This window comes from Myotis nattereri (genome assembly GCF_964212035.1).
Source record: "Myotis nattereri genome assembly, chromosome: 4".
Lineage (NCBI taxonomy): Eukaryota > Metazoa > Chordata > Mammalia > Chiroptera > Vespertilionidae > Myotis > Myotis nattereri.
In genome coordinates, this window is record NC_138079.1 from 110,223,779 (window position 1) to 110,250,272 (window position 26,494).

A 26,494-nucleotide genomic window follows, 5' to 3' on the forward strand; every position below is an offset into this window, starting at 1 on the left:
AGAGTGAGACTAGCACAGAGCAGAGTAAGAACACAGGGGCTAAAATACAGACCACCCAAAGCAGAAGGCTGAACAGAGAAAGCCTCAGAGCAGATCACCACAGCCAACTCCGCATGTCCATGTTGTGCCAAGAAAACAGGTCATGGATTGTTCTTTGAAGGCTACTTCAGTGCAAAAAAATTTATTTAAAGTGCCTTCAAGTGTACACTCATTACTAAATATGAGTTACAGCCTATTGCTTTTACTTCATTAAAGTGTTTCTCTTAAAATGGCATTAACACTAGAAAGCCTGAAACTTAGTATATACCTATATTGCCCAAAAGCAGTCAAAATGACTGCATTGTGAAAGAATAATATCGGAGCACTCTTCACTTATGTTCCTTAGCTTTTCCAATAACTCACTTCTATTCGACATTTCTTTCATGAATTTAGGGCGCAAAAGAAATAAAATAAACAACTTATTAGAACAAGTATCACTGCATAAAGATTCGAATAACAAGTACTAGTTTAGCTTATTGAGCAACTGCAACGTATCAAGTATCGACAATTTATCATGTACTTGTATGTTATCATGTGACGGTAATCGAAAAAAAATGAAAACTGTTATTTCAATATAGAACCGAACTGGTTATATAAGAAATTTACTCAATTCAATAATAAGAGTCATTTGATTATTTAAAATTTCCCCAGGCAGTCAAAATGACTGCTTTTGGGCAATATAGGTATAACACATATATATATACCGGAAATGAAGGAGGGGGAGGTAACTACAATTATTAATAAACGCATTTATATGTTGTACAAAAAGTCACAAAATTCTAAGACATTGTGTCCTTATATACATAATTGTTTTTCTAATTGAAATTAAAAAGCAGTCAAAATGACTTCCTTGGGCAATCTAGTGTTAAATAAGTGTACTCTTGTTTTTAAAACCCAGATAGAATTTTTAAATATTTTAAGATCCCTTTGAAAACGTTTTGCATTATGGATGACGTAAATCCATAATCCTCAATCTTTCTAGTTACACATGCCAGAAAAAATGGAAAAAGAGGAGCATGTAAACACATTTTATTTGTGTGTATACATATGTTGTGTATGTATGTTTTATGAAGTGCAGTGTATGTGTGAGCATGTATGTGTGTATCTTAGACATCAAAATAGAAATTAAACAATTGGCATAAAAAGTAATATACAGTTGTCCCTTAAACAGTGCAGGGTTTAGGGATACCAACTTTTCCCCCTGAGCAGTCAAAAATACACTTATAACTTTTGATTCCCCAAAACTTAACTACTAGTAGCCTACTGTTGACCGAAAGCCTTACCAAAAACATATACAGCCAACACATATTTTGTATGATATATATATATATATCATATGATATATATGATATATGTATTATATATATATATATATATATATATATATATATACACACACATACATACACTAGAGGCCCAGTGCACGAAAATTTGTGCACTGGGGTGGGGGTGGGGTCCCTCAGCTCGGCCTGCCCCCTCTTACAGTCCTAGAGCCCTTAGGGGATGTCCTATTGACAGCTTAGGCCCAATCGGGCCAATCAGGGGAAGGTGCCACTTCCATAACCCCCCTGCTGCTGCCACTGCCAGCCACCGAGGCTGCAGGCGCTTGGCCCTCACTTCTTAGTGCTGCCCCCCCACCCCCGCCCCAGCGATCTGGGACCAGGCTGGCTGGGGGAGGGGCTGTGGGAGGTTGAAGCACAGCAGGTCGAACCCTGTCCAGCTTCTGTGGAGATGTGGCGCCGGGACCAGGCCTGTGCCACTGCCTCTGTGGCTGCCTCTGTGGAAGGGGCAGCACTGGGACCAGGACTGCACAGCCCCCTCTCCCGCTGCCTCTGCAGAAGGGGCTGTGACACTGGACTGGCCCATGCTGCGGCCTCTCCTGCGCCGCCGGCCCTTGGCCCTTGCAGCTGCTGTGGCTTTGTCCGGAAGGATGTCTGGAAGACATCCAGTCTATCTGGTCTAATTAGCATATTACCCTTTTATTAGTGTATATATATATATATATATATATATATACACACACACACACACACACACACACACACACACACATATATTTACTATGTTCTTACAATAAAGTAAGCTAGGTAAAATGTTATTAAGAGTGCCTGGTATATGTATAATGTGCATTCTTTTTTTTAAAATATATATTTTTCCTGATTTCAGAGAGGACGGGAGAGGGAGAGAGAGATAGAGACATCAATGATGAGAGAATCATTGATCGGCTGCCTCCTACACAACCCACACTGGGAATCGATTCCCGGGCAAGTACCCGGACCGGGAATGGAACTGTGACCTCCTGGTTCACAGGTCGATGCTCAACCACTGAGCCCCGCCAGCCGGGCTGATGTGTATTCCTTTATTCATCCGTCTAGCCAACAATACTTCCTGAGCACTTTACAAGTGCAAGTCGAAGGTCTCTGTGGACTGCCCTGGCTCCTGCCGAGCGTGCCCTTCCCAGCCCCGGTCCATGCTCTCGTGCTTCTTCTCATCCTGTTCCCTCTGCCAAGCAAAACGCTTCACAGAAACCACATGGCTCCAGTGTCACCTCCCACGGAAACCCACAGCACCTTGTCATATTTCCTATCAGACTACCCTCCACTGTCTATTTACATCTGCCTTCGGTACTATTCTGTGAGTGTTTTAAGGCTAGAAGCATGTTTTTCATTATATCTTTGTATTTCCACTGTCCAGGCAATGCCTGGTATGTAGTAGGCTCTCAAATGTCATTATATGAATGCAACTGAACAATGTTTCTATAGAAAAATACTTTTTCTGCACTTCAACTGAGCTATGACGCACATTCACTGCTTAGCCATCGACCCTCACACCCCTCCATAAAGACTGCTTGTTGAATCCCTACTATTAACATTCCTATTATCTGAGCACCCAGAATAGGCGCTGGAAAGGATTACACTGGAATGGATTTCCATTTAGATTAAGTTTCCCATGACAATGAAAACAGAATAATACTAAAAGAACTAAAGAGAGAAACAGACTGAGCCATGGTTCTAGCATCTACACACCCTACAGGGCACTTAAACCACATACGGAAAGCTGGTGGTGGGTTTTCAGAATGAGTCCACTCCCCCTGCTGTGTAAGAGGAGAACTGCACGTCCGGCCAATAGGAATGCACTTGAGTCTCTGTGGAGCAAGTCACATAAACCCATGCCAAGTGCAACCTCTGAGCTGAAATCAGAAAGCAGGTTATGATCATTATTGTTAAAGGCGCTTGACAGGCAGATCTAAAGGACACTGACAAATGTTTCAAACGGAAGAACTGTGAACATATATGATCAATAAAGCCACAAATAAAAACGAAGTAACAACAGATGGGATAACATAAATCTGGTGTGGCAAATGCCAGTGCTAAAATGGACACGGTTGGGCACTACCCTTTACATCAGATTATTTAATCCTCTCAACATACCTCCAAATAAGTATTAGCCCATTTTACAGATGAGAGGCCCAGGTAGTAAGGGCTACCCACGTTTCTAACATAGGCTGGCCCTCAAGGCCCCAGTTCTTCCCAGGAAACAGCCTGTCAGTCTTGCTTGTTCTATTTAGACAGATGGGAGCTTTCAGACGAAATGTGCCTAATTTAGCTAGAACAATCAGCATGGAAAAAAGTGAGAAAGCTGCCAAAGGCTACCTTTCCAAAAGCATAGGCCTCACTGCTGTCAGCGGAGAAAACTACTGAACTTCCCAAAAACAGATAACCACATGCCACTTAAACTGTCCGAGAGCATAAAAAACCTTCCAAATCAGTTTTTACAAAGCTCGCAGAACACCGATACCAAAACATGACACAGATAACATCCACCAAATAAACACAATAAACACAGGCCAAACATCATTCACCAGTATTAACGCTCATATTTTACTTAGAATTAAAAAAAAACAATCCAGTGATGCGCAAGACGATCCAGTCTAAACCCAGAATTGCAAGGCTGGATATATATATAAGAAAAGTGCTTTTAGTTTATGAATTCAAAGGAGAAAAGGCAGGATAACCACACCTCCATCAATGTTGAAAACACCAGTGAAATATTCAATAGTGATTCCCGATTTTTTAAACTCTTAATAAAACAGGACTTAAAAAATATGTAGCTCAAGGCAAACAACAGCAACCTCAAGGCAAAAGATAGTATCATATTTAAAGTAGAAACATTGGGAACCAAGATGGCGGCATAGGTAAACACCGGAGATTGCTGCCTTGCACAACCACTTCAAAAATACAACTAAAAGACGGAACGGACATCACCCAGAACCACAGGAAGGCTGGCTGAGGGGAAGTTCTACAACTAGAAGGAAAGAGAAAACCATACTGAGACTCAGAGGAGGCGCTGTGCGGAAGTCAAATACTAAGGTGTGGAGGTGCGCGCGGAGCGGGCTGGCGGCTGAGGGAGCGGTTGTCTGTTTCAATGGGGAGGGAGTCTCAGACTCTGAGCTCCAGATCTGGGCGAGTCTCTAGGGACCCAGACTCAAACGGGAGAAGTGGGACTGTCTGGCATCGGTCGGAACTCGAGGGCAGCTTTCTTTCCGAGGTTTGCAGCAGTTGCTCGGCTCTGAGAGGTGGAGCCCCTGGGGACGGGACTGAGAGCAGCCATAACTGCTTGCTCGGCCCGCCCTGTTGATCCCCTGGGGCCCACCCCGCCCAAGCCCTGCACAGAGGCATTTGCCACATAGCCTCATGCAAAGGCTAGATTAGCACCTCCCTAGAGGACAGAAGTTCTCCCACTGCAGACACAGCTGATTCTCACAGCCAGTTGGCCTGGAGGTCAAATCCCCCCCAGTATTACCTACAACAATCTAGGCTTAGCTACAACAAGAATGCACACAAAGACCACTAGGGAGGGGGTGCACCAAGAAAGCATAAAAAATGCGGAGACAAAGAACAGGACACAAATGTCAGAATTGGAGGATATAGAGTTCAAAACCACACTTTTAAGGTCTTTCAATAATTTTCTAGAAACTGGCGATAAACTTAATGAGATCTACAAGAAATCTAATGAGACCCTCGATGTTGTGATAAAGAACCAACTAGAAATTAAGCATACACTGACTGAAATAAAGAATATTATACAGACTCCCAACAACAGACCAGAGGAGCGCAAGAATCAAGTCAAAGATTTGAAATGCGAAGAAGCAAAAAACACCCAACCAGAAAAGCAAAATGAAAAAAGAATCCGAAAATACGGAGATAGTGTAAGGAGCCTCTGGGACAGCTTCAAGCGTACCAACATCAGAATTATAGGGGTACCAGAAGATGAGAGAGAGCAAGATATTGAAAACCTATTTGAAGAAATAATGACAGAAAACTTACCCTACCTGGTGAAAGAAATAGACTTACAAGTCCAGGAAGTGCACAGAACCCCAAACAAAAGGAATCCAAAGAGGACCACACCAAGACACATCATAATTAAAATGCCAAGAGCAAAAGACAAAGAGAGAATCTTAAAAGCAGCAAGAGAAAGAAACTCAGTTACCTACAAGGGAATACCCATACGACTGTCAGCTGATTTCTCAACAGAAACTTTGCAGGCCAGAAGGGAGTGGCAAGAAATATTCAAAGTGATGAATGCCAAGAACCTACAACCAAGCTTACTTTATCCAGCAAAGCTAGCATTCAGAATTGAAGGTCAGATAAAGAGCTTCACAGATAAGGAAAAGCTAAAGGAGTTCATCACCACCAAACCAGTATTATATGAAATGCTGAAAGGTATCCTTTAAGAAGAGGAAGAAGAAGAAAAAGGTAAAGATACAAATTATGAACAACAAATATGCATCTATCAACAAGTGAATCTAAGAATCAAGTGAATAAATAATCTGATGAACAGAATGAACTGTTGATTATAATAGAATCAGAGACATAGAAAGGGAATGGACTGACTATTCTTGGGGGGGAAAGGGGTGTGGGAGATGCGGGAAGAGACTGGACAAAAATCGTGCATGCACCTATGGATGAGGACAGTGGGTGGGGAGTGAGGGCGGAGGGTGGGTTGGGAACTGGGAGGAGGGGAGTTATGGGGGGGAAAAAGAGGAACCAATGTAATAATCTGAACAATAAAAATTTAATTTAAAATAAATAAATAAATAAATAAATATAAAGTAAAAACATTTCATTAAAGTCAAAATCAAGACAAAAATGTCCACTGTTTTTTATTATCATTTTCTGGAATTAACTACCAATTCACTTGGACCAAAAACAAAAAGTCTGAAAATGAAAAGTAGCAAAACCATTTGCAGATGCTGTAACTGTGTATCAACAAAACACAAGAGAATCTATAAAAACAATTATTGGAAACACTAAAATAATTCAGTAAGATAAAGATAAAAATATCAACTCCCTACATATACATGGTATTCCTTCTAAACCAGAATGGAAGAGCCTCTTGCAACAACAGGAACAAACCTGGAAGACTGGTGCTCAGTGAAGTGGACAGATGCTGTATGATCTCACTCATGCATGGGAACTAAACGAGCCAAACTCCTAGACCAGAGAGGACAACAGTTGGCAGGGGCTGGGGTGTGAGAAAAGTGGGGAGATGCTAGTCAAACTGCCAGGTGATGACTAGGTCTTAGAGATCTGGTGTACAGCAAGTGACTACCTATACTAATAAAAGCCTAGGTCGTGATGTCGTCACAAGATGGCTGCCACAAAGATGGCCACATGCACAGAAAGGCGGGGCCAGGTGGCTGCTCTGCATGGTAAGGCCTACCTGGCACAGAGGCCAGTCCCAGCGCCTCCGCCGCCTCACACGGTGGAGGCGGGTCCCAGCAGAGGAGGTGGGTTGCGGCAGGGGAGGGCAGTTGGGGGCGATTGGGCCAGCAGGGGAGGGCAGTTGGGGGCGATCAGGCCAGCAGGGGAGCGGTTAGGGGGTGATCAGGCTAGCAGGCAGAAGCAGTTAGAGGCAATCAGGCAGGCAGGCAGGAGAGCAGTTAGGAGCCAGTGGTCCTGGATTGTGAGAGGGATCAGGCCTAAACCGGCAGTCAGACATCCCCCGAGGGGTCCCAGATTGGAGAGGGTGCAGGCCAGACTGAGGGACACCCCTCCCCGTGCATGAGTTTCGTGCACCATGCCTCTAGTCTATATACATAAAAGCCAAGCGACTGGAACGACCAGAGCAACCAGTCACTGTGACATGCACTGCAGCTGGCCAACCAGCCCGATATGGGCCCTAATCGGCGCCCCCCCACCCGTGCACAAATTCGTGCACTAGGAATCTCGTAGTTAATAATACTGCATAGTATATATGAGACTTGCTAAGAGAGTGGGTCCTAAGTGTTCTTATTCACATATACGAAATGTAACTATATGAGGAGGTGGATAATCACTTACACAATATACATATATTAAATCATCACATCGTGTACCTTATATATAATTTTTAAACTTTATTGTTATTGTTGACACTATTACAAATGGCCTCATTTCCCTCCACCTTTGCCCACCTCCACCCAGTCCTCACCCACCCTCCCTCTGGCCATCACCACACTGTTGTCTGGGAAATATATACAATTTTTATTTGTCAACTATACCTCAATAAAGCTGGGGAAAGTTTAAAAATAAAAAATATAATAGAAGAAAAATTCCTATTTAAAATATCACACACACACACGATTACAAAATTTTGTATTACTACAGAACATAAAGAACTGACCAGCCCTGGCCGGTTTGGCTTGTTTTAGTCCTTACTGGAAACCGCCCTCTTGTCCAATGTGACTCCCTCTCAATATTTAGTGTCGGAAGCACAAGGAAGTAAAACTCATGGTCAAACTGGTATTTCTTCCCCTGTGCTTCCACCTCCCCTATGCCAGGAAGTTGCACTCAAGTTCTGTCAAGTGGTTGCCCAGCAGGACCCAGGAAGCCAGGCTTACACCTGATGACTGTGACTGCGGCAGTCACCCCGAGGACACTCACTGTACAGCATACGTGTATGATACAGGGGCACTCGCGCCTACAGCGGCTTTTTCTTTACCATGACGAACGGTTCAACAACAGGTATGTAAAAATAAACATGGGGGAGGGAACATCTGTCTGTTCTTTCCCACCCTCCATTTTGTCTATCATCAACACAAATCTAAAACCATTTGGTAAGCCCAAACCGGTTTGGCTCGGTGGATAGAGCGTCAGCCTGCTGACTCAAGGGCCCCCAGGTTCGATTCCGGTCAAGGGCATGTACCTTGGTTGTGGGCACATTCCCAGTAGGGAGTGTGCAGGAGGCAGCTGATCGATGTTTCTCTCTCATCGATGTTTCTAACTCTCTATCCTTCTCCCTTCCTCTCTGTAAAAAATCAATAAAATATATTTTAAAAATAAATAAATAAAAATAAAACCATTTGGTAAATGTTAAGACAAGCATTAAATATGAACAGAGTCGAACCTGAAGGGGGAAATAAAGACAGGAAATGAAGGAGCAGGTGAGCAGCAACACAGATCCACAGATCCACAGATCTTCACAGACATTCACTCACCACAATGCTTACAAAATAATGGGTTTCTTTACAATGTCTGCAAGCTCTTAGAGTTTTAACCCAGCTGAGCTAGGCAATAAACTTTTTAAAAAAAACAAAACCCTAAAGATTTAAAAATATTAACATGTATTACTTATATAATAAACTAGAGGCCCAGTGCATGAATTCGTGCACGGGTGGGGTCCTCGGCCTGGCCAGCTATCAGGGCCGGCCAGCTACCAGGGCCAGCCAGCCGGGGGAGGGACCACGGGAGGTTGGCCGGCCGCGGGAGGTTGACTGTGGGAGTGCACTGACCACCAGGGGGCAGCTCCTGCCTAAGCGTCTGCCCCCTGGTGGTCAGTGCGCATCATATTGACCGGTCAACTGGTCGTTTGGTCAACCAGTCATAAAGGTCACTTAGGCCAGTATACAGATAATTTTATATTACTGTACATTAACTTACAAAAATGCAAAAGAGAGTCTTAAAGTCATAACTTTCAACATGACCTGAAACGCAAACCACACTAGCTGAAACTGAGTCAGTGTGAACTGCAGCCACTAGCCACAGCGCATCTGAACGAACAGAACCAAACCACTTCTTCTCATCTACTCTCCCTTCAGCAGTGCTGAAGAGCAGACCACACAATGGAAAAACCAAACGTTACACAAAGAAATGATACAAGCTGGAACACAAAAAGGGAAAACAGGTGACAGCATTTATCATTTTTAGAGTCTAGGACAAGAAATTTAAAATACAAAATTGCTACAACATTCTGCAAGTATACACAGGTAGATTCAAAGGCATGATTTATAGCTTGACTCAGCTTATAAGCTACTATATGGTGTAAGCTCCATTTAAAAGCAGAAAATATGGCCCACAGTAGGCTTCCCATCTGGAGTGGGCAGACCTGACTGAGCACTAATTATTACCACTGCAAAGGGACTAGAGTTCTATGACAGCCACATCAATCCCTGGCCGGTGGCCAAGTGGTTAGATCACCGGCCCCATGCACCAAAGGGTCATGGGTTCAATTCCCAGTCAAGGGCATGTACTTGGGTTGTAGGTTCAACACCTGGCCCCGGCTGGGGCACATGCAGGAGGCAACCGATCAATGTATCTCTCTCCCATAGATGTTTCTCTTCCCCCTCCCGACTCCCTCCCTTCCACTCTCTCTAAAAATCAATGGGAAAAAATATTCTCGAGTGAGGATTAACAATGAACAAAAAATCCACATCGAGATGAACATTCATCAAGGAGGTATTTTCCAGGCCATTCCAAGAAACAGAATCACAAGCACCAATAACCACCTATGCTGGGAAAGAACGGCCTGACCACACTCACCGTTTTCCACATAGGGATGGAAGGGCAAGACCAGGGCAAGGATGACCCTGCCTCTAGTTGGCTCCAAGACACTTCTGATATCTTTTAACAAAGTCAGGGGCTGATCACAGCGGTCCAGCAAATTCAAGCAGCTGATGACATCATACTGGAACCCTGTATTCTGCCATTCATTTATACCGAGCACTCTGGAAAAATCAGAAAGAACTGGATTGATACAAAACTCCCTTACAGACACCTTTAAAAATAACTGAGATGCCAGTAAAGGCTCTAACTTTGTCTTCTAATTCAAAGTGAATTCAAAATCTTCATTTATAACCTATATTTGCAGAAATAAAAGGGCCAGGGCAAGAGAAAAATAGCCACCATATTTTTTTTTAATTTAGCATTTCACCTATTTCCAAATCTCAAAACATATAAAATTTTCTTTTCAAGAGCTAATCATATATTTAATAAGTATGACAATATGATGATAAAAATGATTATAAAACTAAAGCACCAAATCCTTGAACATCAGTTAATGAAGAAAGAGTCCTACTTTCTACATTCACTGGTATTTAATCATAAAATACATATTTATGGTTTCTATTCCTAGTGTCCCTATTTTTTTAAAAAAAATGTTTTTTTATTGTTGATAGTATTACAGATGTCTCCCATTCCCCTCTTATCCCTTCGTCCCAGTTACTACCCCCACCCAGGTCTTCACCCCCTCCTAATTTTAAGAAAGGCTGGGGGTGGTACAGATAATTCCTATTTTCAACCTATGACCTATTGAGCATATCTGTTCCCAGAAGAGAGATACTATGTCATACTTTAAGATTTTCACATCTAAATACCTTTACAGAAGAGAAAGCACAGGACAACCCATTAAAGCCGTGACTCACGCAGAGCACAGTCCACACACTACCCCAGCCCTCAATCTCTCCCTCTGCCCTGTCCTCTTTTTCTCAAACAACACTCCTAGTGCTTTACAATGTTTATTCATCGAAACGGGGAGATCTTATATCAAGAGTCTTTTTCAGCCACACCATCACGGCATTTTATATCTTCTTCACTCCTACTTGGTTATAGCAATCAGAATGTGGTAGGCGCTGCCTGTTAGAAGAGACGGGAAAAGGATCCCCAGCCCTCGCCGGGTGGCTCAGTTGGTTGGAGCGTCGTCCCATACACCAAAGGTTGCAGGTTCAACTCCCGGTCAGGGCACATACATAGGTCCAATCCCCCTTGTTGGAGCATGTGCGGAGGCAACCAATCGATGTTTCTCTCTCAGTCTTTCTCTAAGGATCAATGAACATGGCCACAGGTGAGGATTTAAGAAAAAGGAGTCTGGTAAACAAGTCTTTCATAATGCTGAGCAGATATAGCACAGATAACCTAGAAAATTCTAAACATATCTTGAGGGCTGCTTGGCGAAAATTCACTTTGCTTCCCACACTCACTTTCAAAACACAGATTTTTTTTAAAATGGGCAGAGAGTCAGATTAGGAATTCAGCATGACTTAAGCTACTGTTATAACAAAGGTCAGACATTTTGAAATGGTAAATTAATTTCTAACTGAAGGAATATGGTTTAATTAATAGACCCAGGAGGATTTATCGGAGACAGATAGCTGGAGCTAAGGGAGGTCTTACAAATCAGTCCTGTGACATCCCTACGGAGGATGACAAGGACTTGGATGCTGGAGCTGGGAGGAAGGTCAATCTCCCTGACCTCTAATTCAACTTCTAAGGCCCAGTTGTGCCGGATCACACACACACGTGCTCCCTCCTTCCATGAAAAATCCCATTAGATACCTGTTTGCAGTAACTTCCCTTCCACCCTTTCCTATGTGGTCTCCTAGGCTAAATATCTCTGTGTTTTGCCAGTGTTCTAAGAGCTGTTTTGTCTTGCTCCAGGAGCTACGCTGACACACTGTATAAGCAAAAACTTAGGTGGGTAGAAAAGTGAGTATGTAATTCTTTCTCCTTTCTAAGGCGAAGCCCAGCTTCTCTTAGGTTCCCCCCACTTCCCACCTCCCAATTCTAAACTCAGCCCCCTTTTCTCCCCCTCAACAGAACCCATACTGAGCAAAGAGCCTTCTTCCTAAGTCTCACAAGCAATGGATGGTCTGAAAACCAAGATTTGACACTTCATACTCATTAGGATAGCTATTGAAAGAGGGAAGGGGAGGAGAGGGGCGGAGAGAGGAGGGGGGAGGAGGGAGGGAGGGAGGGAGAGGAAGGAAGGGAAAGAAAGAAAATAAGTATTGGTGAAGATGTAGAGAAACTGAAACTCTTGTACACTGCTATAAAATGGTGTAGCTGCTATGGGAAAAATTTCCTTAGAAAGTTAAACAGCAGCTGGTGTTGCTCAGTAGTTGAGCATTGACCGATGAACCAGGAGCTCAGGGTTCGATTCCCAGTCAGGGCACATGTTGGGGTTGCAGGCTCAATCCCAGGTTGGTTGGGGCGCATGCGGGAGGCAACCGATTGATGTTTCTCTCTTACATGGATTTTTTTTCTCTCTCTCTCTCCCTCCCTCCCTTCCTCTCCCTTCCTCTCTGTAAAAATCAGTAAAAGCATGTCTTTCTTAAAAAAGTTAAACACAGAATTACCATATGACCCAACAATTCCACTGGGTATATACACAAAAGAAGTGAAAGCAGGGACTCTAACAGGTATGTGTACACCCAGGTTCACAGCAGCATTACTCACAACAGCTAAAAGGCAGGAACAGCCAAGTGGCCATGACAGATGAAGGGATGCAAAAGGAGAGATTTCTGACACCCGCTACAACATGGATGAACTCTGAAGGTACTAGTTTAAGTGAAATAAGCCAGTCACAAAAGAACAAATATGGTAGGATTCCTTTTATTTGAGGTACCTAGAATAGTCAAATTTCTAGAGACAGAAAGTAGAATAGCAGTTGCCAAGGGATGGGGAGAAGGAGTGGGAACTTAAGTGTTTAATGGGCATGAGCCAGCTTGAGAAAATGAAAAGTTCTGGATGGTTACACAACAATGTGAATGTGCTTAACACCACTGAACTATACACTCAGGAATGAATAGAACAGTAAATTCTATGTTATATATTTTTACAATAAATTTTTTTTTCACTAAAATATTTCAGAATGCCAGATTCTAACCAGGGAATGAGCCCCTACATCTGATCTCTCTCCAGACTGGCTCCGACCTGCTCTCTCCCGCCCAGTAGTCCCAACTCTACCAAGGAAAGAGGACTTGTCTCTCAATCCACTTCACTGTAATGTGCAAAGTTGTTCTTTTTAGTTCCTAATCATGGAAAATTGTTTCTGATTCATATCCTTTAAATAATATGCTGTCAAGAAGAAATACACCTAAAATCAAGAAAACTAGCCCAAATCATGTCTAAAAGTTATACCTGTATTTCTTCTTCTGAAGCTGCCATATCATCGTTTCAGACAGCTCAGTGGCATAAATTTCTTCAAAATGCGGGCTCATGATTTTTGTGACTTCTCCATCTCCAGCACCTAAGTCGAGAAGTCTATGGGTTTTCCAGTCAGGGTTAATTCTAAGCAGTCTCTGAAACTGATCTGGGGAAAACACAAACATCGAGCCTCTTCCGAGCAACCTGGAAAAGAAAGGACAACATGGAAGAGTCAACACAAGGTAAGCGCTGTCCATACACACACACACACAGAGCTGCCGTGGGGACTCAGCACCAACAGCTCTTTGAACTTACAAAATGTTTACTTTTATATGATTATGTGATTAAAACATATGTAATATTTTATATGATTTATATCATGGTTAAAAAGCAATGTTAGTAAAATAAGGAAATACCTCCAGGTAGCATCATTTGTCTTTGAGGTTGCAAATAACAACCCAAAAGGAGTGGGGCAAGGAGAGGAATAAAAGATGAAAGGGAGGCCCTAGCTGGTTTGGCTCAGTGGATAGAGAATCCAGCTGCAGACTGAAGGGTCCCAGGTTCGATTCCGGTCAAGGGCACATGCCTGGGTTGCGGGCTCGATCCCCAGTAGGGGGAATGCAAGAGGCAGCCAATCAATGATTCTCTCATCATTGATGTTTTATCTCTCTCTCCCTCTCGCTTCCTCTCTAAAATCAATAAAAATATCTTTAAAAAAAAAAAGGTGGAAAGGGAAAAGAATGAGAGGGGAAGGAAAGAGAAGAGAAAAATGACTAAGGAAAGATGAATGTGAAAAATTTATGTCAAAATAGGAAAGAGATGGAAGGAGCAACCATAAACATGTTTATCAGGTTAAAAAGATGGCAGACCAACAGAAACAGGCCACAGCACTAGCCAACAATACTAAGCAGAAACACCAAATATGAAAAAGAAGCCTTTATGAAACTAAAATAGTAGGAAAAAATAGTTGTAGTATGATTTATTTTTAAGATAAAAAAGAGGGGTCCTTGTGATATGTTAATTTGCATTAAGAAAGTAGATTCATACTCGTGTCAATTTATATACAATTGGTGGAGCCTATTGTTTCTAAGGATCCTAAAGAAACACTCAAAATCACAGGAATGCCTTTGGAAAGTAGACTGAGGCGTTAAGGGGAAACGAATCCTGGAAAGAAGGCACAGCTCACGCCAGGCCTCCTAGAAGCCTCGTGGAAATAACAACTCCAATCAGAACCGGTTTTCTGGCTCTCAAATCATGGCTGGTCTAGCGCAGGGACCTCACACTTTACATGAAGTGGAACCCATAGACAGTGCACAACGATCCGGGAGCCAGCTGGAGCGCGATCTGAGCACCCCAAGGGCCTTTCTGTACAGTCAACAGCTCCGGAGCCACTTCCGCCTCGGCCCTGGGAGCCAGTCTGAAAGCCACCGGGCTAAGAGACAGCAGGAACTCTGCCCTGCACTGGCACTTTCTGGAAATGCCATGAGGCACAATACATTTGTTATACGTACAGGGCCGGAAAGATGCAGGCAACTTGGTGCTCCTGGTAAGACCAGTTTCAGGAAAAAGTATTACCTGTGGAGTGCATATAACAAACTCCCCTCCCATTTTCCTACTAAAGCCATAGGAGAGTTTAACAAGTCTAATATTGTTTGACCAATAAATCTCCCGCCCCACAGAAATGTTAAAAAATGAGGTGGGGGGTCAGAGAGGAAACACGATGCGGCTCACAAAAACTGCTGACTAGAGAAAACAGTATCCTGGAAAGACACGTTGTTTTTAAATTTAAAGTTTAATTTTATTTTTCCATTGACTTTGAGAGTGAGAGAAAGAGATGTAAGAGAGAAACATTGATCAGTTGCCTCCTCTAGATGACCGAACCAGGGAATCAAACCCACAAACTAGGAATGTGCCCTGTCCGGGAATAGAACCTTTTGGTGTATGGGACAATACTCCAACCAAATGAGCCACCCAGCCAGAGCAAGACAAGTTGTTTTTACTATTTTTTCTTTCTTTCTTTTTTCTTAATCTTTATTACTGAAAGTATTACATAGGTCCCTCTTTTTCCCCCATTAACCTCTTCCAGCCCACTCCTGTCGGGCCCCAAACCATCACTATCCCATTATCTGTGTCCACGGGTTAAGCATATACACATACAAGTTCACTGGTTGATCTCTTCCCAACCACCCTCCCCTCCCATCCCTCTGAGGTTCAACAGTCTGTTCATGCTTCTAGAGTTCCCTTTTATCCACAACCTCGCCAATACTTGTAGTTTGTTGATGGTAACCATTCTGACAAGTGTTAGGTGATATCTCATTGTCATTTTGATTTGCATCTCTGGGATGATTAGTGACTTGGAGCATTTTTTCATATGTCTCTTGGCTTTCTGCATTCCACTTTGAAGAAGTATCTATTTAGGTCCTTTGCCCATTTTTTAATTGGATGGTTTATCTTCCTTTTGTTCAGTGGTATGAGTCCCCTATATATTTTGGAGATTAACTCCTTATCGGATGTATCATTGGCAAATATGTTCTCCTATGCAGTGGCCTCTCTTGTTATTTTGTTAGTGATGTCCATGTGATTTTTTTTTAAGTGTTGAATAAGCATTCTAGGTTCTCTGGTCACAATCTAAGTCCCCCCTAGACTCCAGAATCTGCAGAGGAGGTGTGCCTCCTTATAAACATCTTCCTTATAAAATCAACACCAACACAGCCACCACGTCTCTCCTTACCTGGCCTTCCCCTTCCATTACAAAGGGAGGCTGATAAGCATCTCATCTTAATTCAAGAAGGTGCCATAGTAATTGTTTCTGAGAGAGATACCCACTCACAGTAACCATCTAGCACTACAACGGATGGAAGTACCAAGGGACTAAAAGTAAGCTTTCAGCTGAGAATAAGAACACAGGGCAAGAGTGGTTTTTGTTTTGAGTAGGGAGGGGATGAGGGTTAAGAAGAAGGCTAAGAGCTGTAAATAAGGGAAGCCAAAAAGGACTTATTAACTGCACTCCCTCACTTTGACCAAACCGTGAAGTTCCACATGCAGGGAATTTTAAGCAGAGTCCAATGGGGTAGAGGTAGGGGGAAGTAGCTCAGAGTTTTAAATTTCCCCAAATTACATGCAAAATGTTGAATTTAAGGACAATGAAAAGAGGATTCCTACCTTTTATAGCTTTCAAAGAGGTACAGGGCCCCAAAAAGGTTAAAAATCACTACTATAGTGACTTATCTGCTTTCTAATGAAAAGATAAATGGAATAGAACAGAAATTCAATGAAGCCAATTTGAGAAACAAAATGTCAGACCGCGTTGTAGAAATTCAACTACCAATACAAAAAAAACAACTGTTTGCTGAAGCAAACTTAGCCAATTGCACATAAGCGATGAAGAAAACCAAGTACGAAATCTTGAGAAATGACTCAAGGTGCCTAAAAACATATTAAAGGACCAGATGATAGACTGGGGATGCAGACGTTCAGTAGAAGCTGGCTCCAAACCTCAGTGGGGAAAAAACAACCATAAAAAACCAGTGGCTTTAAATGGTCCCACAGGCTTTTCTCCTTGGCATTCTGGATTCTTGGGCGTTGGGATGTTTGAAAATGTGGCCAAGAAAGGATAAAAAACATTCCTAAGCTTTTTCCATAAATTTAAATGAGAGAACCACTCTAGGAATAGAGAATGCCATAATAAGTTTACAAAAGTCGGCTGAGCCTAGACGTTACGTAAGAACAGATACAGGACCGTTCATTTGAAAGAAGCCATCACCCATGGCTTGGGGTGAATCAGATGACCCCAAAAACTTGCTCCTGGGACATGTGCTTGAGGCCAAGATCTGACTCCTCAGCCCTTCCACGGCAAGGGGTTGGGGTCAAGTATTGTGCTACCCCCGCTTCATCAGCAGCAACAACATCACCCATTAGAAATGCAGAATCTCAGGCCCCACCCAAGACCTACTGACTCGATTTTGCATTTTAACCAGATCCCAGGTGATTCCTGCGCACATCAAAGTTGGGAACCACTGCTCTCAGTACTTCCCAGTGGAGAAACGCAGACGAAGACAAATGAGACTGTCTATCAAGTTGTGGTGAACTTGAAAAACAAGGTTGAGACACTGGATCTAGTGCCAAGGATTTTGACTCACTGCTGAGGTGGTCAACAACCTGAACAAGATCTCTTTTCCTTTTCTTTTTCTTAAACATAAGGGTAAAGAAAAAAATCCAAGGTTCACTTACCCATTGATAGATGTTCTAGACATAAACAGACTAAAAACAGATGACACAAAGGAGTGGTACAGCTGGATAAACAGCCAGCCCGATTTCTCAATGCTGTTGTTTAAGAAGATCTGTGTTCCTTGATCGAGGTAACTCTGAACAAACAGAGCCTGGAGTGATTCGCATAATTTCTCTCTGTTGCACTCGTACCACTAAAAAAAAAAAAGAAGAAGAAGAAGAAAATGAAAACACACAACTGTACCCTCTGGACTCTGAGATTAGGGAAAACTCCGCTGGCCTCTCCTGCACTGGGCTGCAGCGCAGAAGCCATAACCAGCTCTGTGAGCCTTGTTCTCAGGTAAGAGAGCAGTCACCTGAAGCAATGATTTAACTCATTTAACTCAAAACCACCAACAAAACAATGGCAAAATAAGCAGCAACATTTAACCCTCTAGAGACCAGATTATGCTGCCTTTTCTTCCTGTGGGCTACATACACTCCACTAAAATATTGAGTGTGCTTTATCAGATCATAAGACATTCTTACAGACAGGGCAAGATGTGCTTGAGAAAGATTATGAACTTACTCAAGGCCACACACACTGTGATCAATAAGAAGACAAAGTAATCACGTGCTAAGAATCAGATTTCCAGGAATATACTTTTCAGAACAAAATTCAAGAATTTTAACTGTGTCTGAAATTTAATCTTCCACAATAAGTGTTTCCATTTGCATTTAGCAGTCGTGAACCAGAGAAGGGGGAACAGACAGGCTCTGCCATTCTTTTTTTTTTTTTAATTGATTTCAAGGGCAAGAAGGGAAAGTGAGAGAGGGAGGGAGAGAGAAACATCAATGTGAGAGCAAAACATTGATTGCCTGCTGCCTTCTACATGCCCCTTACCAGGGATCGAGCCTCTGACTGGGAACCCAAATAGGCAACCACAGGACAATGCCCAACCAACACTGGCCATGGCTGGCTCTGCCATTTTTGTATGATCTCAGACAACTCACTTAATCTCTGAGCCTCTATTCATTCATCTGCAGACTAGAAATGTTACTAGTATCTGTCCTCATACTGAGGGGATTAAATAAGGTAATGCAGACAAAACCTCAGTCTAGGACTAGACACACAGGAGAATTCTGAATAATAATAGCAATGAGATTCCTCTAATGGCCTGATAAATAACAGTAAGCCATTAAGTACAATGACACAACCCATTACTATTAATCCATTATGTGCTAAAAAAGATAATCCATTGTTTCCCAATAAGGAGCCAAAAATAATGTATTTCCCCTAACAAATAAGACTATTTACCAGCTGTAGATGTTCCATAACTGCTTGCACAGTTGGTGGACCAATTTTATAGTTATCCTAATCTTGCTAAATATTGAAGGAACTCTTGGGTAGGTATAAACCAATACAAACAAGCAAATAGGCACAAAAGTTTCAAAGACTACCTAATCTTTTTACAAATCCTGTACCCTGAACTGGATAATCCAAATCTTTCCAACTGTTGACTGATTTGTGTTAATTTACCACTTAAACACTGTTATCAAGACTGCTTGCACTTGAAGATGAGTTTTGTTTTTACCACTCTATATGACAAGCTCTGAAGCTACTTACATTCACTTTTTTCCTTGGTCTAAAATGTTCATCCTTAATGACTAACTAGTTCTTAATATTCACTGTGCCTTAAGGGATGCCCAGTGCAGGTCATAAACTGTTTTCTTTTATCCTCATGGCCTCCTGATGCACATTCTGAACTCTGTAACACTAATGCCACTCTGACATTTATTTATTTACTAGAGGCCCGGTGCACAGAATTTGTGTACGGGTGGGGTGGGAGGGGGTCTCTTCAGCCCAGCCTGTACCCTCTCCAATCCAGGACACCTCAGGGGATGTCCAACTCGGGCCTAAACCAGCAATTGGACATCCCTCTCGCAATCCAGGACTGCTGTCTCCTAACCGCTCACCTGCCTGCCTGCCTGATCACACCTAACCACTCTGCCTGCCTGCCTAATGCCCCTAACTGTTCCCCTGCCTGCCTGATCACCCCTAACTGTCCTCCCATGCCGGCCTGGTCATTCCTAACTGCCCTCCCCTGCCGGCCTGGTCGCCCCTAACTGCCCTCCCCTACCGGCCTAATTGCCCCTAACTGCTCTCCCCTGCTGGCCTGATCACACCTAACTGCCTCTGCCTTGGCCCTGCCACCATGGCTCTGTCCAGAAGGATGTCCAGAAGGATGTCCGGAAGATGTCCAGTCTAATTAGCATATTACCCTTTTATTAGTATAGATTGTTCTCTGAAATGACTAATCAAGATGAAAGCCATCTCCTTGGTAATAGGCAACCAGGTACATTCTATTAATGTTGACAAGAAGTCCTTCAGATGAAACTGCAGGACTAAGATAACCATTCCTTGCATCCACTTATAAATGGAAACCTAGAACAACAGACTCTGACTTCCAGAACTAAGCAAGAAGTAGCACTACTAACTGCAAATGCCAAAAGGAAAACTCCTTTTAACAATTCTCAGTTCATCAACGTTAGCACATACGGCTAAACCTTTACTGCTACATGCATCTTTCAGAAAAGAAACTGCTTACGGAACAAAATGTGCTGCAGAAGGAGTAAAGCTCTCTCTTTAAAGACGAGGATTGAAGTGCTTGTCCCTCCAGACCCTTTGCAGCATTCTCACGCTCACCAATTAATGATCCACAAGTTGTGATTCACCCATACAAGAACATACACACACACACACACACACACACACACACACACACACTAGAGGCCTGGAAGGGGGTCCCTCAGCCCAGCCTGCACCCTCTCCAATCCAGGACTCCTCGGGGGATGTCCGATTGCCGGTTTAGACCTGATCCCACAGACATCCCTCTTGCAATCCAGGACCGCTGGCTCCTAAACATTCACCTGCCTGCCTGCCTGATGTCCCTAACAGCTCCCCTGCCTGCTTGATCGCCCCTAACCGCCTCTCCCTGCCAGCCTGGTCGCCCCCAACTGCCCTCCCCTGTAGGCCTGGTTGCCCCAACTGTCCTCCCCGGCTTGCCTGGTCACCCCCAACTGCCCATCTGCACCAGCCTCACGAGGAGGCGCCCCGCCTCCCATCTTCGTCTCAAGAGCCACTGCTCAGGGGCCAGGGGGAGGGCCCGAGAGGTGCTCCAGCACCTCCTGCTGATTGGTTGTTACAGCGTAAGGGCATGATGACCATTTACATATTAGCCTTTTATTATTATAGATATATAATTCAACCATAACAAGAAAGGAAATACCAATTCATACAACATGGATGAATTTCGAAAACACTACACTAAGTAAAATAATCCAGTCACAATAATCCAGTCACAGAAGTTATATGATTTCATTTACTGGAATTATCAGGAATAGGCAAATCCCAAGACGGAAAGTAGATTGTATCACATGATCTCACTCATATGTGGAATCTAATTAACAAAATAAACTCATGAACAAAATAGATCCAGAGACATATAAGCATGGAACAGGCTCTTGAATCTCAGAGGGAAGGCGGAGGTAGGAGCGTGGGGGAAAGGGATGAACCTAAGAACTTGTATGCATAATGCATAACCCATGGACATACAATAGGGTGGTGAAAGCCTGAAGTGGGCTAGAACTAGTCAAAGGGGATAAATGTAATACTTCCAACAACAAAGATTAAAAAGAAAATAGATTGTGAGTGCCAACGGCTGGGGGAGGGGCCGTGGGGAGTGCCTGCTAATGGGCAGGGGGCTTCTTTTTGGAGCGATGGAAATATTCTGACATTAGAGAGTGGTGATGGCTGCACAACATCATGAATGTACAGCACTAAAAAGCACATAATTGTATATTTTAAAAGGATGGATCTTATGGTATATGAAGTATATCTCAATAAAGCTGTTATTAAAAATACACATATAGCCCTAACTGGTTTGCCTCAGTGGATAGAGCATCAGCCTGTGGACTGAAGGGTCCCAGGTTTGATTCCAGTGAAGGGCATGTACCTTGGTTGCGGGCACATCCCCAGGAGGGGGTGTGCAGGAGGCAGCTGATCAATGTTTCTCTCTCATCGATGCTTCTCTCTCATCGATGTTTCTAACTCCCTATCCCTCTCCCTTCCTCTCTGTAAAAAAATCAATAAAATATATTCTTTAAAAAATACACATATAGACATCTAGATTTTTATTTCCAGAAATTAAAAGTATTTTGAAATTTGAAGTGATCAAGCAAACTTCTTTAAAAATGCAAAATTTTGATCCAAATCTGATGATGTCACTTCCCAGAAGTCTTGGGATAAATCAAAAAGCTCAATCTGGTTTAGGAAGCTCTACATGGTAAGTCCATTCTGCCACAGCCTCCCCTCAGAACAGTCCCTATCACCCCATTGACACCTGGGAGGCTCCTCTCCCTGCTGTCTCACAGGGCATCTGCTCTGATCCCTACTTTTTTCACAACCCCTACTCCCTCCCACTTCACCTGGTTTATTTGACTCATGCCTAAATATTTCTTCAACCACGTTTCCTTTGAACTTCTATACTAGGTTGGGAACCCCATTCTAACACCCTCTCCTCAGGAGCATGACCACTGAACTAAAAAACTACATACTCGCACGCTCAGTGTCAACCATCCCAGGTAGACAGAAAGTTTCATAAAATCGGGACAATGAATGACTTCAGTGCCTGGCAGAGATACAGATGAATCATGAATATCCATCACATGAATTACTGTTCAAATCACAGGCAGTCCAACAGATAGAAAGTGGACTTTCTAGCAAAATCCTGGAGGGAACCTAAAGACCAGCAGCTGTCGCTGGGCTTCTGTCGACTCCTAAAGCTCCAAGGGTTTTGCAAGGCCTTGCTTAAACCCAGTTCTGCAAGGACACTGGCTGAGCATCTACCTTGTACCAGGCACCCAGCCAAGCACCTCACATTTCACTCTCCACCTCCTGGCTTCTGTGTGGGGCAGCTGGGCCTGAGCAGCTCCCACTGGCTCACGTTCCTGGTCAAGGTGCATGCTTTATAAGGAGTTTCTTTCACAGAAGCTTCCCTTCACCGCCACCCAGTTTGTCTGCTTGAGACTCACTTTCAGAGAAGAAAAGCAGGACTATTCGGCCTAATTAAATTGGACTGGATGAGCTTAGAGAAGAAGTAGTCTCATCCACACAGCAACTAAGTTATTACAGGACAGGGCTTCCCAACTCAACACTCCTGGCATCTGGGCCGGATAACCCTCGCCACCAGGCTGTCCTGGCACTGCAGGGTGTTTAGCAGCAGCCCTCCTTGTGACAGCCAAAATGTCCCAGGCATTGCCACATGTCCCGAGGAGGCAGAATCCCCACTGCTTACAATCCCTACATGGGTTTCCACAGAAACTGTCATCGTTCTGACTTTCCAGTAGCGTTTCCTAACTACCTAAGCTTAACAGTGGTCTCGGGAACTTATGCTCCAGTGGGGGAGTCAGAAACCAAAAGAGACAAGTAGTGGGGTTATGATCGTGGCCAGGCTTCAATGAGTGGCCCCTTGCCCTTAAGGCGAGATGCTGACTAGAGAGAAATCATGGTGGGAGCCCCTGCAGCCTTTGGCAGTCCCCCTGGAGTTCCACCTGAGACAACCCAGCTTCAATGAAAAGCTATAATGAGCTCGCAGCACGTGGTGACCTGTCTGCAGATTCCTGTGCACTTTCAAGCCGGTGAGTCCTTTGAATGTGTGCTCCTCAAAGACCACAAAGACAAAGGTGCGCAGATCAGAACAAAGATTATGCCTGTTAACTTTTCACACTGGAAGGACCGTGTGCCAGGCTGGACTCCCCATCTGGAGACACCCACAGTATCTGAAAAAGCCTCGTCTTGGCATCTTCCTTTAAAGCTCACTCCAACTTTCTTCAGTCTAAATAAGTAAATCTTTTACCAAATAACAAACTCTAATCAACCCAGAGTTATGCTAGGTGGTCATCTGCTGATGCCAAGTATAAAGTGGGTGGGATGTGATAACTAAACATAACGTCTTCTAAAATGACAGCAACTAGCAGTGTCCTCCCTACTTGCAGCAAGACTTCAAAGACTCTAAAAATTAGCCAAACAATGAACAGCCAAATCAGGTACATGACATAGTTCTGGATGTATTGACAGTAAAAATCAAAATAATGAAGTACTGCCTGCTGAATCACTCCTTCAAAGAGTAGAAATGCAATTTTCCTATAAAACTATATTTGCTTATCAGACTGAGGGATAGTTAAAAATTTTTCTGAAATTATTTTTTGGAGTTCCTCAACTGGTCAAACATGAGCTGTATAATATAATGGTCTTTTATTCCGAAATATAAAGGATTTGAGCACATTAGAACTAGAAAATTCTTTTTAAAGAACAACTTCCTGATTTTTGGTAATGTGGTATAATAAAAAATAAGTACTTAGTCTTTAGCCCTGGTTCCAGGCAGAGCCCCTAAAACTCTTGAGTGCTAAGAGCAACTTCTGAAAGCTAATGAGATGGAGTGTGGAACTTTCAGCCCAGCCCCCAACCTCCAGGAAGGGGCAGGGGCTAGAGCAGGGGTGGGCAAACTTTTTGACTCGAGGGCCACAATGGGTTCTTAAACTGGACCGGAGGGCCGGAACAAAAGCATGGATGGAGTGTTTGTGTGAACTAATATAAATTCAAAGTAAACATCATTACATAAAAGGGTACGGTCTTTTTTTGTTTTAGTTTTATTCATTTCAAACTGGCCGGATCTGGCCCGCGGGCCGTAATTTGCCCACGGCTGGGCTAGAGACTGAGTTCAATCACCAAAGGCCAATGACTTAAATCACACCTAATTATGAAACTTCCACTAATGTCCCAACAACAGGGTTTGGGAACTTGTGCTGCTGAACACACTGGTGAGCTGGGAGGGTGGTGTGCAGGGAGCGGGCGTGGACTCTGCCCTCCCCAGCCCTCCCCAGCCCTGCTGTCTCCTGTTTGGCTGTTCCTGAGTTGTACCCTTTTAATAAACCAGTAAACATAAGTAAAGTTTTTCCTTAAACTCCATGGGAGTCTTTCTAGCAAATTACCTAACCTGGGGGACCCCAGAATTCGTACTTGAGTGGACCGTGACGGTGGTCAGCACCCAAGGTGAGGGCAATCTGTGAGGGGACGCGAGCTCCAGTCACTAATGTCAGAACAGGGCTCACCTGCAGGACATCCCATTGATGTCAGAGAACTGGAGAATTGGTCGGTGACAGAAAAAAAGACACCACAGGGAAGAATTTTTCCCGACATTACGCCGGATGGAGGCCAGCACCCAGAGCAGTTGTCCCACCCTGTTTAACAAACTGCAAACACTGCAGCTGGTATTTCTGCATAACTTCCCCATCCACCCAGAGGGCCACAGAAGTCAGGCCACTTCCTATTGAGAAGGCAGCCTGTTTCCCAGGTTTCCCAGGCGAGGCATCATGGAACAGACCAGGGCGCAGCACCCAACTCCACCATCGCACAACTGTGCTCTTGAGCAAGTCTGTAAAGTAGGGGTGTGCCACCTACCTCCCAGGGTTGTCAGGAGGATTAGAGGGGATAATGCACGTAAAGTGCCCGGTACACAACAGAAGGCAGCAACTAGATTTCCTTCCCTTTCCTGTCCAAGGCCCGAAAAATCCGGTCAGAGGAGAACTGAAGTTCAAGGGGATGCCTCAAATCACAGTCATTGGTCTGGGCATGTAGCCATTCTCAAAGCAGTAAGTAACCAAAGACCTGAGGTATTCAAAGCCACTAAAAACCATCAGGAAGGCTCCACTGATGGGGTCCTTGAACACAAAATCTTTTCTACTACAAGGATAGCCAGATCAAGTCCAATGACATTGACCTTGACAATTAAGGACTCAAAAATCACATTCTACATTTTTGCAATATAAACCAGTGCACACATTTCATCATTGACACCTTCGTGCATCTAAACACAGCACAGGCAGCCCTTGGCCGGTGTGGCTCAGTTGATTGGGCGTTGTCCCATGCACCAAGCGGTCACTGGTTCGATTCCCCTTCAAAGTACATGCCCAGGTTTCGAGCTCATTCCCCTGGCGGGCTGTGTACAGGGGACAACTGATAGGTGTGTTTTTTTCTCACATTGATATCTCTCTCTCTCTCTCTCTCTCTCTCTCTCTCTCTCTCTCTCTCTCTCTTCCTCTCTCTGTAAAATCAATAAAACCATAATAAAATAAACACAGCACAGGCATAAACAGTCAAACATTCATTATTTTTTTACTAATGCTACAAACCAACCCAAGGCACCCACATATTCATTCAGGGGAACAATTTACACCGATTAGATTAAGCTGCTTCAGCTTTGCTTTCATAAATAATTGTCAATTATTCATTTCAGATAGTCACTGTTAGTATTTTATAATCCTCAGATGTGAACAAAACTTCTGGGTCTAAAAAACAGTCTTTTGCTGGAAGTTGCCATCCTTGTTTAACTCACAACCTTCAGCTAGTGTTTTTGGGGCAGTGTCTACACAGAGTTGGCTTTGCAGGTCTCCTAGGGCATTTTATATGCCCTGTATGGCCCTTGGTATATGCAGCAGGAGAGAAATCCCAGTGTTCCAGGAAACTGAAGCAAACACTTGTTTAGGGTTTCAGCACAGGTTATTGGGAAGGAAATAACCACTTTTCAAAATCTCTTTGGTGTTCAGCTGCAAGGCCTCCGGGCTCTAGAAGTCAGCACAGAGGACAGGGGTCCGCCAGCGTCGCTCTGGCTAGCTGGTGACTGCCCTGAGCATTACCTTGTGCCTGACCTCAGTCCACCTCCACCGGTAAACGGAGAGCTAGGTTTCCGACTCTGTCCTTTAGCATAACCTCTGACCTCTGGCTGTCATGTCCAAGTATTTTTCCATTTAGGAAAAAACCCCAAATCATACCAATTCTATCTTGAATCCATCATCACTTGCATAGCAAAGTTCTGAGCTTATATAAAGGTGAAAACATAAAGTAAGTCAAACATACACATACTTGCAATTTTAGGTTACACCTTAATAATTGCAGATACTGAATGTTGTCTGTGCTTGTAAAAAACCATACAGCATGTCATCTGGAG

The 26,494-nt window shown here is 43.6% G+C and overlaps 1 protein-coding gene across 6 annotated transcripts in view; it reads right to left on the reverse strand.

The window, feature by feature from the left end:
- Positions 1–26,494, reverse strand: part of METTL9 (methyltransferase 9, His-X-His N1(pi)-histidine) — a 44,700-nt gene that overhangs the window by 11,817 nt on the left and 6,389 nt on the right. For 2 of the 6 annotated variants that reach the window (XM_081089372.1, XM_081089371.1), the window contains exons 2-4: positions 17,451–17,641; positions 13,215–13,424; positions 9,840–10,024 (exon numbers count right to left, since the gene is read on the reverse strand). In XM_081089372.1, coding sequence (XP_080945498.1) covers positions 9,840–10,024; positions 13,215–13,424; positions 17,451–17,641 — 586 coding nt within the window. The remainder of the gene's footprint in view (positions 1–9,839; positions 10,025–13,214; positions 13,425–17,450; positions 17,642–26,494) is intronic. The other 4 variants (XM_081089374.1, XM_081089373.1, XR_013995901.1 and 1 more) reach the window with 3 other exon arrangements.